Genomic DNA, 20,157 nt, shown 5'->3' with positions numbered 1-20,157 from the left:
TTTTAATGTACTTCTTTTACCCTCTATTTACCTTTTATATTCCTTCTTTTAAATTGTATTTACTACTTTTACCTGCTATAGTCCACATTTGACCTTTAATTGACTTCTACAGTATTTACCTTATGTGACCTTGGTACCTTCTATTCGCTCCTCCACTAATATCCTAGAGGAGGAAACACTGACTTGAATTTTCTCCATTCCAGTTGAGACATGACAGAACCACCACCTCCCTGACCACTTCCATCACATGGATTTCCCCCAAAAGCACAAAGTCAAAGTACTTGATTGATTTTGGATTTTATTTAGTAAGAATCAATAAAATGTACAAAAGACAACAAATATATTATCTGAGACCTTTGGGTTGGGAGTCCGTGGTCAGCGAGGCGTCGCCATGACAACGTGATGAGAAATGAAAAAAAGTACCGGCCGTGTTCCAGCAGGGGGCGCTTGTGAGTCTACCAGGCTGGTGCTGTGTTGGCCAGTCTCCTCATTCGCCTGCGCAACAACACAACACAGTCACAACACAAACAGAAACAACACAAACAAAAGTCACAACACAAACAATACAACACAAACAGTTACAACACAAACAGTGACAACACAAACAGTCACAACACAAACAGACACAACACATACAACACAACACAAACACTCACAACACAAACAATACAACACAAACAGTTACAACACAAACAGTCACAAGACAAACAGACACAACACAAACAGACACAACACATACAACACAACACAAACACTCACAACACAAACAATACAACACAAACAAGTCATAACAACACAACATAAATATACACAATAAAAAACAACACAACATAAACAGACACAATACAAACAAAAGTCACAACACAAACAGTCACAACACAAAAAGTGACAACACAAACAGTCACAACACAAAGAAAAGTCACAACACAAACAAAAGTCACAACACAGTCACAACACAGACAACACACCACAAACAGTCACAACACCAACAGCACAACACAAATAGACAGAAAACAACACAAATAGTCAGCACAACACAAAAAGTCACAACACAAAAAAACACAACACAACCAGTCACAACACAACACAAACAGTCACAACAACAACACAAACAGTCACAACACAACACAAACAGTCACAACACAACACAAACAGTCAACACCAACAGACACAACACAGTCACAACACAAACAATACAAATGTCACAACACAAACAGACACAACACAACATAAACGGTCAACACCAACAGACACAACACAAACAGACACAACACAAACAGTCAACACCAACAGACACAACACAAACAGACACAACACAAACATCACAACACAAACAGACACAACACAACACAAACCGTCAACACTAACAGACACAACACAAACAATCAACGCCAACAGACACAACACAAACGTCACAACACAAACAGTCACAACAACAACACAAACAGTCACAACACAACACAAACAGTCACAACACAACACAAACAGTCAACACCAACAGACACAACACAGTCACAACACAAACAATACAAATGTCACAACACAAACAGACACAACACAACATAAACGGTCAACACCAACAGACACAACACAAACAGACACAACACAAACAGTCAACACCAACAGACACAACACAACACAAACAGTTACAACACAACACAAACAGTCAACACCAACAGACGAACACAAACGTCACACCACAGACACAGCACAAACAGTCAACACCGACACAACACAAACGTCACAACACAAACAGTCAACACCAACAGACACAACACAATACAAACAGACACAACACAAACAGTCAACACCAACAGACACAACACAACAACACAAATGTCACAACACCAACAGACACAACACAAACAGACACAACACAAACAGTCAACACCAACAGACACAACACAACACACAGTCACAACACAAACAACACAACACAAACAGACACGTCACAACACAAACAGACACAACAACAACAACAAAAAGAAACAGGAGTCTTTGGCGCTTGCATGCGTTGCCATGACGACACCCACCTGGTGTTCCTGTCCTGGTCTCGGATCTTCTTCTCCATCTCGGCGTCAGTCAGGGTCTCCAGCAGGGGGCACCACTGGTCGGCGTCGCCCGTGTTCCTGATGGCGATCTCCACGGTGGGGAGGGGGTTCTCGCTGCGTGACAGGGTCCAGGGTGAGCAGGGGGCAGCACCAGGAGGAGCAGGAGTGACCTACCTGAAGGCGTAGGTCCTCTGGTGCCAGCTGAGCTGACCTCGGATGCTGTAGGCGATGGTGGTGACAAACTCCCCCCCCAGGCCCAGCTCGGAGCACAGCTTCAAGGCAAACTTCTCGGGGGAGTTCTCCCTCTCAGACATGTCCCACTCAAACTGGTCCACCAGGGAGATGTTGCCCACGTGGATGTTGAGCTGCGAGGAGACACAGGAAGGGTTAGAAGGGCGGCAACCCCCGCTGGGCGAGGAGCGTCACCTTGATGATGACCCTCTGGTCCGTCTGCTCCTCCAGGATGCTGTCGGTGGGGTACGACTCCATCTGCTGGCGGATGGCGGAGGCGATGGCGGGCACGAAGGCCAGCGGGCTGAGGTCCAGGTCGTCGCACAAGATCTCCGCAAACATCTCCGGCGTCATCAGCTTCTCTGCAAGCATCGGCAGGTGTTGGCGCCTACTTGCACACTGGGCTTGTGGTGGCGGATCTCACTAAGACTTTGACGATTGAATACATGGCCAAGATACAAAGATGTGTAGCTACTTGCACACTGGGCTTGTGGTGGCGGATCTCACTAAGACGTTGGCGATTGAATACATGGCCAAGATACAAAGACGTGTAGTTACTGGCACACTAGGCTTGTGGTGGCGGATGTCACTAAGACATTGGCGATTGAATACATGGCCAAGATACAAAGACGTGTAGTTACTGGCACACTGGGCTTGTGGTGGCGGATCTCACTAAGACTTTGACGATTGAATACATGGCCAAGATACAAAGATGTGTAGCTACTTGCACACTGGGCTTGTGGTGGCGGATCTCACTAAGACGTTGGCGATTGAATACATGGCCAAGATACAAAGACGTGTAGTTACTGGCACACTGGGCTTGTGGTGGCGGATCTCACTAAGACTTTGATGATAGAATACATGGCCAAAATACAAAGATGTGTAGCTACTTGCACACTGGGCTTGTGGTGGCGGATCTCACTAAGACTTTGATGATTGAATACATGGCCAAAATACAAAGATGTGTAGCTACTTGCACACTGGGCTTGTTGTGGCGGATCTCACTAAGACTTTGATGATTGAATACATGGCCAAGATACAAAGATATGTAGCTGCTTGTGGTGGCGGATCTCACTAAGCCTTTGATGATTGAATACATGGCCAAGAGACAAAGTCATCTTCTGTTGTTAGGCCACACCCACACCAGCATGACTTTGTTGGATTCATCAAATAAAACACACTCAATGCATATTTTAGGGGAAATTGTTAAAATACCGTATTTTCCGCACTATAAGGCGCACCTAAAAACCTCCAATTTCCTCAAAAGCTGACAGTGCGCCTTATAATCCGGTGCGCCTTATATATGGACCAATATTGAGCCACAATAGGTCTCGCAACTACGCCGACTTCACTTTCCCCCTTCTACGGCTGCTTACTGTACAAGAAGAAGTTCTTCTTCTACAAGGGAAAATGAAGTCGGCGGCTGCCTACCGTAGTCGCGAGACCTAAACTTTATGTAAAGACCCAAAAATGGCTCCTATTAAGAGACACGCTTACGACGCAGAGTTTAAACTCAAGGCGATCAGTCACGCAGTAGAACACGGGAATAGAGCAGCAGCGAGAGAATTGAACATTAACGCATGAATGGTGCGGAAGTGGAGGAAGCAACATGATGACCTGCGCCAAGTAAAGAAGACTAAACAGAGTTTCCGAGGGAACAAAGCGAGAGGGCTACAGCTGGAGGACAAACTCCAACAGTGGGTTGTTGAACAGACAGCAGCAAGTAGAAGTGTCAGTACAATCACTATTTGTTTTATTGACATTCCCTTTAGCGCAGCTCCATCTAATGGATGCATAACGTAACCCCAGCCTCTATTGTAGCATCTATTCTATGCGCCTTATAATGCGGTGCGCCTTATATATGAACAAAGTTTTAAAATAGGCCATTCATTGAAGGTGCGCCTTATAATCCGGTGCGCCTTATAGTGCGTAAAATACGGTACCTTATTAGTCCTTCTATATTCCATTCTTTAGCTTGTATTTAACTTATTGTATCTTATTTGTCATTCTTTCACTAATTGTACTTTATATATTGTTTTACCTTCTTTTTAACTTATTTTACCTTCTTTGACCAACTTGTACATTGTTTTACCAAGTAAATTTTATTTCTTTTTTTACCTTTTATTGACCTTCATTGACCATATTTTACCTTCTATATTCCAAGTTGACCCATTATTTACCTTCTATTTAACTTATTTTATTTGGTTTCACCTTCTATATTCCTGTTTTGCCTTCAATTGAACTTATTTTACTTTTAATTTACCTTCTATATTCCTTCTTGTACCTTCTTTTTTTTTTTTTTACCTTGTTTTACCTTCTCTTTAACCTCTTATTTACCTTCTTAACTTTTTTACCACTTGTTTATATTCCATGTACACTCTTTGATTATCTTTTACCTTTTATTTACAAACCCCGTTAATATGAGTTGGGAAAATGGTGTTGAAAATCCATATGAGTTGGGAAATTGTGTTAGATGTAAATATAAACGGAATACAATGATTTGCAAATCCTTTTCAACCCATATTCAATTGAATGCACTACAAAGACAACATATTTGATGTTCAAACTCATAAACTTTTTTTTTTTTTTTTGCAAATAATAATTAACTTAGAATTTTATGGCTGCAACACGTGCCATAGTAGTTGGGAAAGGGCATGTTCACCACTGTGTTACATGGCCTTTCCTTTTAACAACACTCAGTAAACGTTTGGGAACTGAGGAGACACATTTTTGAAGCTTCTCAGGTGGAATTTTTCCCATTCTTGCTTGATGTACAGCTTAAGTTGTTCAAAAGTCCGGGGGTCTACGTTGTGCTATTTTAGGCTTCATAATGCGCCACACATTTTTAATGGGAGACAGGTCTGGACTACAGGCAGGCCAGTCTAGTACCCGCACTCTTTACTATGAAGCCACGTTGATGTAACACGTGGCTTGGCATTGTCTTGCTGAAATAAGCAGGGGCGTCCACGGTAACGTTGCTTGGATGGCAACATATGTTGCTCCAAAACCTGTATGTACCTTTCAGCATTAATGGCGCCTTCACAGATGTGTAAGTTACCCATGTCTTGTGCACTAATACACCCCCATACCATCACACATGCTGGCTTTTCAACTTTGCGCCTATAACAATCCGGATGGTTCTTTTCCTCTTTGGTCCGGAGGACACAACGTCCACAGTTACCAAAAACAATTTGAAATGTGGACTCAGACCACAGAACACTTTTCCACTTTGTATCAGTCCATCTTAGATGAGCTCAGGCCCAGCGAAGCCGATGGCGTTTCTGGGTGTTGTTGATCAACGGTTTTCGCCTTGCATAGGAGAGTTTTAACTTGCACTTACAGATTTAGCGACCAACTGTAGTTACTGACAGTGAGTTTCTGAAGTGTTCCTGAGCCCATGTGGTGATATCCTTTACACACTAATGTCGCTTGTTGATGCAGTATAGCCTGAGGGATGGAAGGTCAAGGGCTTAGCTGCTTACGTGCAGTGATTTCTCCAGATTCTCTGAACCCTTTGATGATATTACGGACCGTAGATGGTGAAATCCCTAAATTCCTTGCAATAGCTGGTTGAGAAAGGTTTTTCTTAAACTGTTCAACAATTTGCTCACACATTTGTTGAAAAAAGTGGTGAGCCTCGCCCCATCCTTGTTTGTGAATGACTGAGCAATTCATGGAATCTACTTTTATACCCAATCATGGCACCCACCTGTTCCCAATTTGCCTGCACACCTGTGGGATGTTCCAAATAAGTGTTTGATGAGCATTCCTCAACTTTATCAGTATTTATTGCCACCTTTCCCAACTTCTTTGTCACGTGTTGCTGGCATCAAATTCTAAAGTTAATGATTATTTGCAAAAAAACATTTTTTTTATCAGTTTGAACATCAAATATGTTGTCTTTGTAGCATATTCAACTGAATATGGGTTGAAAATGATTTGCAAATCATTGTATTCCGTTTATATATACATCTAACACAATTTCCCAACTCATATGGAAACGGGGTTTGTACCTTATTAGTCCTTCTATATTCCTTTCTTTACCTTTTACCTAACTTATTGTATCTTATTTCTATTTTCTATAATCATTCTTTCAGTTATTTCACCTTCTATAATCTTTTTTAACTTATTTTACCTTCTTTGACCAACTTTTACATTGTTTTACTGACTACATTTTCTTTGTTTACCTTTTGTTGACCTTCATTGACCATATTTTACCTTCTATATTCCAAGTGTACGCTTTATTTACCTTCTATTTAACTTATTTTATTTGGTTTCACCTTCTATATTCCTGTTTTACCTTTGATTTACATTCAATTGAACTTATTTGACTTTTTATTTACCTTCTATATTCCTTTTTGTACCTCCTTTTAACTCTTTTTTTTTTTAAACTTGTTTTATTTTCTATTTAACTTCTTATTTACCTTCGTAACTTTTGTACCACTTGTTTATATTCCATGTACACTCTTTGACCATCATTGTTTTAACCTTATTTTACCTTCTATTTACCTTAGTAGTCCTTCTATATTCCTTTCTTTACCTTTTATTTACCTTATTGTATCTTATTTCTACTTTCTATAATAATTATTTCACTTATTTTACCGTCTATATTCCTTTTTTACTTTCTTTGACCAACTTTTACATTGTTTTACCAATTAAATGTTGTTGTTTTTTACCTTTTGACCTTCCTTGACCATATTTTACCTTCTATATTCCAAGTTTACCATTTATTTACCTTCTGTTTAACTTATTTTATTTGGTTTCACCTTCTATATTCCTGTTTTACCTTTGATTTACCTTCAATTTAACTTATTTGACTTTTTATTTACCTTATATATTCTTTCTTGTACGTTGTTTTACCTTCTTTTTAACCTCTTATTTACCTTCTTAACTTTTCTACCAGTTGTTTATATTGCATGTACACTTGTTGACTATCTTTGACCTCATTAGTCCTTCTATAGTCCTTTCTTTACCTTTTATTTAACTTATTTTATCTCATTTGTACTTTCTATAATCATTATTTCACTTGTTTTACTTTCTATATTCCTACTTTTACCTTTTATGTAACTTATTTTAACTTTTATTTAGCTACTATTTAACTTACTTTGCATTTATATTTTGTTTCACCTTCTACTTTTTTAAATTGACCTTATTTTACCTTTTGTTTACTACTTTTACCTTCTATTTACCTTTTTTAAATTAGTCCGAGTTCTCATATTGTTTGACTGTAAAGAAGCATCCCACAACCCACCTTCTTCTGATGATGATATCAGACTCATTTCGTGCATGGAAAGGTGTTGGTATCGACATGGTATCGATCCTTTTGATCGGCAGGAGACCAAAGTTTTAGGATTGTACCGTTCATGTTCCAGGTGAAGGCGTCTCTCAGCTTCTGTCCCTCGATCTCCATGTCCAGCCGGATGGGCACCAGGACTTCGGACTGCGTAGCGTTTTCGTGGATGACCGCCGGGTCGTGATCGTCAAAGCTGAAGAAAGAGCAAAAATAAGTCCAAAAAAAAAGAAGCAAAGAGTCAACATGGAGTCTCCCTGACCACGGACCAGAGGGGGAAGGTCCTCTTCTTGTCTCGGCCCAGGCGGCTGCGGTTGATGGTGGTGGAGCACGGCACGGCGTCCAAGTGGTGAGAACTGTTGGGCAGCGTGGGGACCCACTGGCTGCTCCTCTTGGCCTTCTGTTCCCTGCACACACACACACACACACACACACACACACACACACACACACACACACACACACACACACACACACACACACACACACACACACACACACACACACACACATCTCTTTTCAAAGGTGGGAGAGGTTCCATAAAAGGAGGTAACAGGAAAGAGGATATCTCTTACCGCAGGTAGGCGGGGGGCTCGGTGCTGATGGACACAGCTTTGTACTTCTCGTCGTTACCTTCCAGGATCTCCTCCACCTCCGACGCTTTGAGCAGCGTGACGCTGGTGGCCAGCTGGGTGTAGCCGTGGTCTGGAGAGGACCCACAACAGTCCAGAAGATTAGGGATGCACGCCCATATTTGGCATTTTGACCTATATCGGCCTTTTGCCCTGAAATGTTACATTTTTTAATGAAATTAAGAATCAAAATGACTCTCATTGGTAATAATTCTCCCAAAATTTTTTTTTGATTTGATTTCTTGAGAGAATCCTTCTCCCTACTACAGTACGCCTCGCCTCCCCTGCTTACCTTCTATATGCCATTTTTACCTTTTATTTACCTTCTAATTAACTCCCTTTACCTTTTAAATAACTCATTTTGCCTATAAATTACCTTCTTTTAATTTCTATTTAACTTATTTTACCTTCCATTTACCTTTTTTTAAACTTTTATCTTTTATTAACCTATTTAATTTATTTTACCTTTTATTTACCTACTATTTAATTTATTTTACTTTTTATTTACCTTATATCTAACTTTTTACCTTTGACCTTCTTTTTCACTTCTTTTACATTCTTTAAATGTTTTTTTTTTACCTTTTATTGACTTACAATTTACCTTCTTCCACTGTCTTTCACCTGGTTTTACTTTCTATAGTCCCCTGTTTACCTTGTATTTACCTTCTTCCACTGTCTTTTACTTTGTACTTACCGTCTATATCCCATTTTCTACTTTTTATTTACCTTCTAATTAACTCCTTTTACCTTTTATTTACCTTCTTTTTTACTCATTTTACCTATAACGTACCTTCTTTTAATTTCCATTTAACTTATTTTACCTTCCATTTACCTTATACTTTATTTTACCTTACTTAACCTTCTATTTAACTTTCAGTATTCTTTATTTACCTTCTATTTGACTTAGTTTATCTTTGAGTTACCTTCTAATTAACTTCTTTAACTTTCAATGTAACTCTGTTTTACCTTCTTTTACCATCTTTTTAACTTCTTCTATAACATTTTTACCTTTTATGAAGCTTATTTTACCTTCCATATTCCTTTTTTAAAAACTTTTATTTACTTCTTTCACCTTTTATATTCCTTCTATTTTCCACATTATTAGGGATCCACCCATTATCCACGCCCATATTTAGCATTTTGACGTATATCGACCTTTCACATGGCCATGCCCCCTTTTATCTCCCTCCTACAGTACGCCTCCCCTACTTACAAGAACCTGTCAAAACGTCCATTTTGCCTTTAGCCGGGCAGTACAGTTTTGTCCTTCTTCCCTGGTAACTTCCTCCCGTTTTAATTTACTTTTATTTTTTGAGCAATCATCAAAAAAAAAAATCCCACTAAAAATCTTGGGGACCCACTCATAAAAGTGTTAAAAATCAGTCATACTTTTTTTTTTAACTATCAAAACACATATATATCCAGATAAACTTATACCTATCTGCCAATTATAAGTTTTTATTCTATTTTAATTTTTGTGGAGTGATTTTTGCCCATTTGTCTAAGACAACTTTGTCTTTTTGTAATGCAAACACACAAAACAAGCAATATTTCCCCCCCAAAATAATATTTCAAAGTGGAATATTTGATGTGAAGTAATTGGAGCCTTAAATATGGCAATAATTCATAAAAACATTTATTTTAATTTACTATAAGTTTTTTGAAGAATGTGTTTTTTTTTTTTAAAACAAATAAAAATCTCAAAGGTCCCACTCATAAAAGTGTTAAAAATAAGTCATACTTTTTTAAAAAAAATTTTTTAACTTTCAACACTTAAATCTCTTGAATTTTTTTGGTGTGTTTTATGCCCTTTTGTCGAAGAAAACTTAGTTTTTTTATATTGCAAACTCACAAAATATGCAATATTTCTTCCCCCCAAAAAAATATTTCTAAGTAAAATATTTGATGTGTATTGAAGAAAGATTTCAGTGTGTTTTAAAAAAATATTAAATATTGTTCGGACTTCTTAAGGGACATATCTTTTATGTGTCTATCTTCTTCCATAATGGGTTTTGGCCGCATCACTTCCTGTTATTATTCCTTTTAGTATAGAACGATCACTAAAGAGAGCACAGATATAGTCAACTTTCTCAGACAGTAATGTATTTTTACGAACTTATATTGAAGTGCGATGTTTCTTAACGGGGAAAGACATTAATGTCTCTTGGTTTCGTGTTAGCATTTAAGCTAGCGCTAACATGGTTCTCCAGTAAATGAGCAGTATTACCAGTCTGTGAGTTTATCAAAAAAGTTATCAATCAAGGTTTTACACTCATTTAAATATAAAAACGGTAAAACTAACCATCGGGTTTAGCGTTATCCCGTTTATTGTTTACGGTCCGACGCTTCCTGAAATGTTTTTGGGAAAAACAACTTAAAGCCTCGTCCAGCTGTTTACTGACGTAAACTATTCATGTTCCAATACATGTTACTGCACATGAATATATGTTATCAGCTTCCTTGACGACTAAGGCCATGTCCACAGGAACACAGATACTTAATAAATGCATACTTATCCCTGCGTTTAGGCCTCTTGTCCACACACAGACGCGTACTTTTGTCTTTAAAAAGGCAGACTTTTACCAACGCTGGCCAAAGTGTAGAGATCCAATTTGGATTTACACTGTATGAAAACAAATATGAAAATGAATTTTACCTTTGCAACATCATTCTACTATTGGTTAAGTTTTATATTCATAAATGTAAGTTTCTCAACACCCCACCTGTTTTTTGTGCCTTTAAAAAAGAATTAGAACTCTATGTTAAAACACTCTCTACCTCTAACAACTAAAAAGCTGTAAAAACGATGATGCTGTGTTCCAAATTTAAATTATTTACTGAACTTGTGTGAGCCTATGGCTTTGCACTTTGTTATATATACATATATATTTTGCATTCTATTTTAGTTACTTTATTGAATTTACAGCCCCCTGGCGCTGTTTTGTACTGTTTTTGTACTTATTTTGATTATTATTATTTCTCAATTGTTTGTAAATGTTGCAATTTATAAAATTTAAAAAAATAATTTAAAAAAGAGACAGTTTTGAAACTACACTTGTGTGGATGGAGATCGTTTTAATCCCAAATATGAGTTTTTCAACCTCTCCGTGTTCGTGTGGACATGACCTAATAAGCCCATCGAGATCCAGGGCCGGGATGTGGCAGTACAAGTACCTGGGAGTCCACTTGAACAGCAGACTACACTGGAAGGACAACTGCAAAGCTGTTTACAAGAAGGGCATGAGCAGACTCTTTTTCCTGAAGAAGCTTAGGTCCTTTAATGTGTCCAGCAAGCTGTTGGAGATATTTTATCAGTCTGTTGTGGCCAGTGACCTGTACTTTGCAGTGGTTTGTTGGGGCACCAGCACCAGCAAAAGGGACAAACCGGATTGACAAACTGATCCGGAAAGCTGGCCAAACTATTGGCACGCGTTGGAGGCGTTTGTGTCAGTGAGGGACAGGAGGACACTGGACAAACTGCTGGCCATCATGGACAATCCTGCCCACCCACTCCACCAGACAATTGAGGGACAGTAGAGTTCATACTCCCAACAGGCTCCTTCAGCTTCGTTCCCACAATGTTCGATTCAAGAACTCCTTCATTCCGCACTCCATCCAGCTGTATAATCACTCGCCATACAGTAATAGATGATATCTGTCTATTACCTGACACCTTCTATGTTAGCTACTTCTCTTTGTTTTTAATGTCTATTTTCTGCTGGATTTACTCTCCATTTTATGGTGCAGCTGTCACATATACTGTAATATTGTACATGATAATTGTTATATATTGTATATATGATATAGACATAATATAATATAATTACTAATTGATTAAATCGATTAAAATCGATTATAAAAATAGTTGCCGATTAATTTAGTCATCGATTCGTTGGATCTATGCTATGCGCAAAGGTTTTTTTAAAATGTGATTTTATTATTTTTTTATAAACCTTTATTTATAAACTGCAACATTTACAAACAGCTGAGAAACAATAATCAAAATAAGTTTGGTGCCAGTATGCTGTTTTTTTTCAATAAAATACTGGAAAGGATAGAAATGTAGTTTGTCTCTTTTATCCGATTATTAATCGATTAATCGAAGTAATAATCGACAGATTAATCGATTATCACATTAATCGTTAGTTGCCGCCCTAAATATATCAGTATATATAATATACAGTACATATACTATGTAAATATTACGTATATATGTTATATTTTCTGTCGCTATAATTAGTCTATTTATACCTGCATTGTCCTTTCCATCCTTACACTTTCCATCATTGTAACTGAGCTACTGTGTGAAACAATTTCCCTTGTGGATCATTAAAAGTTTCTCTAAGTCTAAGTCTATAATCAGTCGTGGACAAACCGTGTGACGACTCCACAATCTTCTTCCGCTCTTCTACTGACGCCAGCTTCCGCCATAACGATGGATACCTTTTATACAGCGAGCCTCTGAACATGCGCAGGTAGTTGCCCACCTAAACACACAAATATTACATTTATGTTAGTTTCTAACAGCTCTTTTTGTGTTTTACATCAATCATGTAATATAGGTCCCAGTTCATCATGCTGTTTGACCAAACTAAAGTCATATCAACGCATGTAAACGAATTTTATTTAAGTCATGGGCACAATTCAACATGTGTGGCATTTTAGGGAAATACAATAAGGGACAAGCGGTAGGAAATGGATGGATGGACAATGTAGCATGCTAGAAGGTTCACACCTGGCTCAAATAAACAATGAATAGCAGATGTCGCTGCTGTGAAAGTGACTTTTAAGTGTCAAACTATGTTTGACAGCTTAAAAAGTAAAGGAGCGAGTCTTTCTGCTCCCACTTTCGCTTTGCAGCGTTAGCATGCTAGCTAGCCACCGGCAAAAAGGCGACAATGAATGCAAAAAAAAATATTTACGAAGGGCGACTAGGAGTGGTAAAATATTACAATAAAGATACTCGACCTCTGATCCAATCATATAAAAATCTCCATCCTCCGCAAGCTGGAATTTGACAGGTTTTTGGCCAAAAGTCTTGCTCAGCGCCATACTGGACTCGCCAACAACAAAAGCGGTGTGACAGCGCATGCGCATGCGCTCGCCGGCGGCAGCATCGAGTCGCTCAAAGATGACGTCACGGCCCACAATTCGGTCACAGCGCTGTACTTACTGTAGAAAACACAAACATGCTATTTTGTGTTAACACGTTACAATTAAAGTCATTGAAATATTTCGGACATAATATTCCAATTTATTCAATTAAAGTAATTAAAAAACATAATTGTAAACGTCAACAATTTCATTTCATTTGTATTTATCTCCTTCATTGATGTGCATTTTTGAGCAATAGACAATTAAACTTTAGCAACTAAACACATATTTACACACCTATGCTTGAGAAGGAACAGGATGAAGACAATCTTATATTTCCTGCCCCCTTCAACATAAGTAGTCTTACTTAATGGATAGCCCAGATTCACAAGCATACAAACCAAACAAATACATCCAAATATAATGAAAACAAACAAAAAACACACAAAAAAAACAACAAGTGCAAAACTTCATGAAGTACAAACCGAACAAAACAAAAAATACAAAAATACAAAACCAGACAAAAAATAAGTAAGATAATAAATATAAAGCAAAATGTAAACACTTACGGCTGCCCATATGATCTTATTGTTCTGTCTTTATATACTGTATATATTTTCATTTGGAATAATTTTCTACAATCTTTTATCTCATTGTGAAGAGAATTCCATAGTTGAACCCCCACCACTGATATACACATTTGTTTAAAGTTGTCCTTGAATACTGATGTTTGAAATTACCTTTTCTTCCATGCTCTTCATTCTCAGAAGTGATGACAAACATTTTTTGTAAATTTGCTGGTAATGTTTTACTTTTAGCCTTAAACATGACACATAATGTCTGTAACTTGACTAGCTCCTGTAGTTTCAATAAACCAGAATTAATAAATAATATGTTAGTGTGTTCTAGATAATCTGCTTTATGAATAATCTTTATAGCTCTTAAACAATAATGTTTTACAAGAACTTAGTACCTAAATCAGGGTTGTGCAAACTTTTTCCACTGAGGGCCACACACTGAAAACTCAAAGCGTGCGGGGGCCACTTTCATTTATTGCATTTTCAAAACGAATATATAGATTTTTTTTTAACCTTTAGGGCTCCTTTTTAAGTTTGGTCCCCGAGGACCCGGAAGGGTCTCAGTCATAAAAATGTTAAAAATAAGCCATATATTATTAATTTTTGTATGTTTTATGCCGTTTTTTTCAAAACCTTTTTTATGGCATAAACACAAAATGTACAATATTTCTCCAAAGTGGAATATTTGTTTAAAATAAGTCTTAAATAGGTCAATATTTTATAACACCATTGATTTTAATTTACTATAAAAAATTTTTTAGCAATGACAATTAATAACAAAAAACATATCCCACAATAATCCTTGGGGACCCTTCCCACTCACAAAAATGTTAAAAATTAGTATTTTTTTGCTTTCAACACTTAAATATTTAGATCAACTTCAGCTCTATCCGTCGATAACATTTGTATTATTTTTTGGAAATATTTTTTGCCCTTTTTGAAAAAGAAAACGTTTTTTTATGGCAAACGCACAAAACATGAAATATTTTCATGGAATATTTGTTTAAAATAAGTGTTAAATAGGTAAATATTTCATAACATCATTGATTTTAATTTACTATTACTTTTTTGAGCAATGAAAGTTAATAACAAAAAAACATATCCCACAATAATACTTGGGGACCCAAAAGGGTCCCACTCATCAAAGTGTTAAGTTTTTTTGTTTTCAACACTTAAATATTTAGATCAACTTCAGCTCTATCCGTTGATTAAAAGTTTTAAATATTTTTTTTGTGTGCCCTTTTTGTCAAAGAAAACTTTTTTTATGGCAAAAATATGCTATATTTTCCCAACAAGAATATTTCAAAGTACAATATTTGATGTGAAGTATTTGGAGCCTAAATAGGTCAATCATTTATAACACCATTGACATTAATGTATTAATATTGTTTTGAGCAATTAGTTTGAAAAAAAAAAAAAAAACTCAAAAATTCTCATAAAAGTTTTAAAAATAAGTCAGACATTTTTTTTTTTACTTTCAAAACTCTAGATCAACTTCAGATCTATTCATCGATTAAAATATTTTATTATTTGTGTGTGTGTGTGTGTGTGTTTTATGCCCTTTTTGTTTAAGAAAACTTTTTTTTTTTTAAATGGAAAACGCACGAAATATGCAATATTTGATGTGAAGTAATTGGAGCCTTAAATATGTCAATAATTCATAACAACATTGATTTTAATTTACTTTTATTTTTTGAGCAATGACAGTTAAAAAAAAAATAAAAATCCCACCAAAAATCTCATAAAAGTGTTAAAAATAAGTCATATTTGCATTTATTTTTTTAACTTTCAACACTTAAATCTCTAAATAAACTTAGATCTGCCAATTATAAGTTTTTATTTAAAACAATTTTTTGTGTGTTTTATGCCCTTTTGTCTAAGAAAACTTAGTTTTTTTTTATATTGCAAACAAAAAATATGCAATTTTTCCCCCCCAAAATAATATTCCTTGGTGGAATATTTGATGTGAAGTAATTGGAGCCTTAACTATGTCAATAATTAAATTTTTTTATTTTATTTTAATATACTATACTTTTTTTGAGAAATTAGTTAAGAAAAACAAAAAAACACGAACATTCTTGGGTACCCAAAAGGGTCCCACTCATAAAAGTGTTCAAAATAAGTCATACTTTAAAAAACATTTTTTTTACTTTCAACACTTCAATCTCTTTAATTTTTTTGGTGTGTTTTATGGCCTTTCGTCAAAGAAAAATTAGTTTTTATATATAGCAAAAACACAAAATATGATATATTTCCCCCCAAAAAAGATTTCAAAGTGGAATATTTGTTGTGAAGTAGTTGGAGCCTTTTATATGCCAATAATTCATAAAAACATTTATTTTCATTTACTTTTATTTTTTGAGCAATGACCGTCAAAAAAATCCCACTAAAAATCTTGGGCACCCAAAAGGGTCCCAGTCATTAAAGTGTTAAAAATAAGTCATACTTTTTTTTTTTTAACTTTCAAGACCTAAGTCTCTAGATCAACCCCTGATCTATCCGTTGATTATAAGTATTTATCAATGTTTTGTTAAAGAGTATTTCTACAATGTGCCGCAAATGGCCCCCGGGCCGCACTTTGGACACCACTGATCTAAACAATTATTGGAATTTAAAATCTTACCATAAACGTTACTTTTTCCACCATTTTCCAAAAAAGTAGGCGCCATGTTTTCCATTCAATGAGAAACATGCTGTTCTTTAATAAAGGTGATGTTTATTCATATTTACATGAATATATTAATTTATAACCAAGAGAGGAGGGAATGTACAAGAGAACCATATGTACACATCAATAAATAAAAACTTGTGTTCTTGGGGAGAAATAGTCGTCAAGAGTTAGAAAAAAGCGTGTTGATCTTTTAGTTCCGATGGGAAAATGGCACCCGAGCACGGTGGGGGGCAACACACACACACACACACACACACACACACACACACACACACACACACACACACACACACACACACACACACACACACACACACACACACACACACACACACACACACACACACAGGAACGTCATGACAACACCCAGCAGTCCAATAACCGCCTCGTTACCATGGAAACGCCAGCTGCACAGAAATTCACAATTAGCTTTATTTCCTCTCAAACACACACACACACACACACACACACGCTAAAAGGAGCCGCTTAAATGTTTTCTACGCAATCAACAAACAACTTTTAACTTTTCAATCTTCTCCAACTTCTTCTTCTCAAACGACAAGGCGGGCATGGAAACGGGCGTTCACAGTGCTGGACGTCGTGGTCATGTGACCTGCTCGTCACCGCCTCGACTTCCTGCCTCCGACCGCGGTTCATCCGACCAGACAGACCGTCAACAAAAGAAAAGAAAAAGGCAAAAGACGGCGGGCAGTGGCAGTCCTGTGGCAGTGACAGACGACAAGCGAGTGGTTTCCTACATTACCCATAATGCATTGCTCGGGTCAGAACCTCACACTTACCAATATTATTGATTTTTTTTTTCACACGGACGTGCTGAGGGAACAGACTGCTTCTTAGCCGCCATGTTGGAAAATCCATTTCAAGGTTTTTAGGCGCCAATAAAAGTCGTCCAGGAAGTTTTGGTACAAATGTACTTCCTGGAACCCAAATGTTGCGTTCGAAGACACAGAAAGACATGGGACAAAAACACTAAAAATATACTTAATTTGGGCTTCAGTTCCTGGACCTGGAGTCCTCCTAGTGTAGTGCTTCTCAAATAGTGGGGTGTGTGCCAGGGGGGCTTCAAAAAATTATGTCAGTGCTTCTTAAATAAGGGGAGGGGGCGGGGGGGGCAACCTTGAGGGGGCGTAATAGCATTTTTAGTGTTAGTACTGAACTATCTTGACACTATCTTGAAACAAAAACATTAACTTCAGGGGGGCGTGAGGGCCAATAACTAAACACATAAATAAACATTCACTGCAGGGGGGGCATGAAAAACATCTGTCCTCTCGGAAAATGTAAATCTGAGCGAGTTCCAAACAGCCCCTTTAATGAAGAGCTTCTTAAATAGTGGGGCAGGCCCCCCCTGGTGGGTGCCGTGAGGTGTCGGGGGAAGAGGGGGCGTGAGAGGCAAAAGCGTAATTGCATTTTTTTAGTGTTAGCACTGAACTATCTTGACACTAACTATCTTGAAACAAAAACATTAACTTCAGCGAGGGGGGTGAGGGGCAATAACTAAACATATAAATAAACATTCACTTCAGGGGGGGCGTGAAAAAAATCTGTCCCCTCGGAATATGTAAATCCGAGCGAGTTCCAAACAGCCCCTTTAATGAAGAGCTTCTTAAATAGTGGGGCAGGCCCTCCCTTGGGGGTGCCGTGAGGTGTCGGGGGAAGAGGGGGCGTGAGAGGCAATAGCGTAATAGCATTTTTTAGTGTTAGCACAGAACTTTTTTGACACTATTTATCTTGACAAGAAATAAACATAAACTTTGGGAGTGCGTGAAAACTATTTTTGACCCTGGCGGGGCGTGACAGAAAATAATGTAGAATCACTACGAGTGAAGTAAGGGGGGGCGTGAGAGGCAATAGCATATTAGCATGTTTAGTGTTAGTAAAGAACTAGCTTGATAACAAGTAAACATTAACATCAGGGGGGGGGGCGTGAGAGAAAATAATGAGAACCACTGTACTCGTGGTTGTTTGAAATAAAGTGGTACTTTTTAAGGTGACACTATGAGAGGAGTTCCAACATGGCGGCAGGTGGACGTCTTGAGGGAGAGACTTAGCAGCACCGTCATGAGCATGGAGGCCAAAGGAAATCAAAAAAACTGTACAGGAAGTGAAAGTCTTCAGAGGAAACACTGGACAGCGGATGTTTATGTACACACTTCTTCTTGGCTCCGCCCATCCTCTCCTACTTCCTGACCGCAGACGACACGGTGCCATGTGACTCACGGCTGCGCCCGCTGGACATTCACCGACCGCGGCAGCGTTCAAGAGATGGAAGCATCACGGTCAGGACGATGCGGGGGCGGCACGCTGAAGTGCGGGAATATTCAAACTCCCGGGAATTGTGGCGTTTGTGCGCACTCGGCGCCAGCAGGGGGCGAGCTGGCGAGGCTGCGGGAGTACAAAAAAAAAAGCGCAACACTCCAGCTGCGTCACATCAAAATGTCTCCCCGGCTGGCTGATGTAAACAAAGCGAGGCCACTTGACTCCGCCCACTTCCTGTTTGTTGGCGTCGAGCTCCGCCCACAACAGGAAGTGCCCCTCCTTCAGAAGATCCCTTTGGCGATTTTCAGTCCCTTCTGCTTCATGCGAGGCAGCGTGGAGCTGGCCACGGTCTTGGCGCGCGGGGGCCGCGCCGGGCCCCGCTTCTTCAGGACGAAGTTGTAGTTGGCGCTGGAGTTCATGGCGTAGAAGACGTTGGCGTTGTCGGGGATCCGCAGCTCTGCGGGCAGAGGGGAGGCGTCAAGGGGACGGACGCCGGAGGTGTCGGCGCGAACGTTACCTTTGTCCTCCGAGATCTTCTGCACCAGCTCGTAGTCCTCCGTCTTCTCCCGCTCCAGGTTGTGTTTGATCATCGCCTTCCTGATGACGGCGGGCGTCTTGTCCTGACTGGTCACCTGCGCGGGGGGGGAGGGGCAAAGGTCAGTCACGTGTCACGGCGTGTCGGTAGGACGCCCTCACCAGGATGCTCTTGTACATGTTGCCGTTCTCCACGTCCAGGCTGACGCGGATGATGCAGCAGTCGTCCACCTGCTGGTTGTACAGCGGCAGAGACAGCGTGGAGTAGTTGGACACGGCCGACGCCGAGCGCTTGTGCGAGCGCGACAGCGGCGTGGACGAGGACACGGAGGAGGACGAGGCCGTGCTGGAGCCGGAGGCGGAGCCTGAGCTGGAGCCCATCCCGGACGTGTCCAGCGAAGACAGCGAGGTGCACTCCCAGAACTGTTTGTGATAAACAAGTGGGCGGGTCACCCAGTGCTAGCTCCGCCCCCCCGCCATCTTTTAAGAAGGAAACTCACCGTGGAAGTGGTGTCTGCAGAGGGTGCTTCTCTTCCCAACGCAGAAACGGAAAGTTTGACTGACGGCGTCGACGTCTGAACCCAAACACAAGACTGTAAAGAACTAGCTTGATAAAAAGTAAACATTCACTTCAGGGGGGTGTGTGACATAAACCCGATTTCCCTGCAGGGGCGTGACAGAAAATAACGAATAATCACTGTACTAGTGGAGTAAAGAGGGGCGTGAGAGGCAATAGCATACTAGCATCTTTAGTGTTAGTAAACAACTAGCTTGAGAAAAAGTCAACATTAACTTC

The 20,157-nt window shown here is 39.0% G+C and overlaps 2 protein-coding genes across 5 annotated transcripts in view; both read right to left on the bottom strand.

The window, feature by feature from the left end:
* Positions 1-332: 332 nt before the first annotated feature.
* Positions 333-13,280, bottom strand: LOC133632645 (SWI/SNF-related matrix-associated actin-dependent regulator of chromatin subfamily B member 1). The gene is made up of 9 exons (XM_062025191.1): positions 13,173-13,280; positions 12,580-12,691; positions 8,148-8,277; positions 7,842-7,979; positions 7,641-7,768; positions 2,478-2,644; positions 2,226-2,416; positions 2,034-2,165; positions 333-495 (listed from the first exon to the last, which is right to left on the bottom strand). Exons 1-9 carry the CDS (start codon positions 13,254-13,256, stop codon positions 456-458), a joined length of 1,122 nt encoding a protein of 373 aa, XP_061881175.1. The 5' UTR covers positions 13,257-13,280; the 3' UTR covers positions 333-455.
* A 5,685-nt stretch (positions 13,281-18,965) lies between these two features.
* The window catches only part of LOC133632642 (ral guanine nucleotide dissociation stimulator-like), a 62,795-nt gene continuing 61,603 nt past the window's right edge, over positions 18,966-20,157 (bottom strand). For all 4 annotated transcript variants that reach the window (XM_062025189.1, XM_062025188.1, XM_062025186.1 and 1 more), the window contains exons 15-18: positions 19,862-19,936; positions 19,524-19,784; positions 19,345-19,459; positions 18,966-19,284 (exon numbers count right to left, since the gene is read on the bottom strand). In XM_062025189.1, the coding sequence (XP_061881173.1) occupies positions 19,109-19,284; positions 19,345-19,459; positions 19,524-19,784; positions 19,862-19,936 (627 nt within the window). In that variant the 3' untranslated portion in view covers positions 18,966-19,108. The remainder of the gene's footprint in view (positions 19,285-19,344; positions 19,460-19,523; positions 19,785-19,861; positions 19,937-20,157) is intronic.

Source organism: Entelurus aequoreus, linkage group LG17, assembly GCF_033978785.1.
Source record: "Entelurus aequoreus isolate RoL-2023_Sb linkage group LG17, RoL_Eaeq_v1.1, whole genome shotgun sequence".
Taxonomy (NCBI): domain Eukaryota; kingdom Metazoa; phylum Chordata; class Actinopteri; order Syngnathiformes; family Syngnathidae; genus Entelurus; species Entelurus aequoreus.
This window is presented reverse-complemented; position numbering and strand designations above follow the sequence as displayed.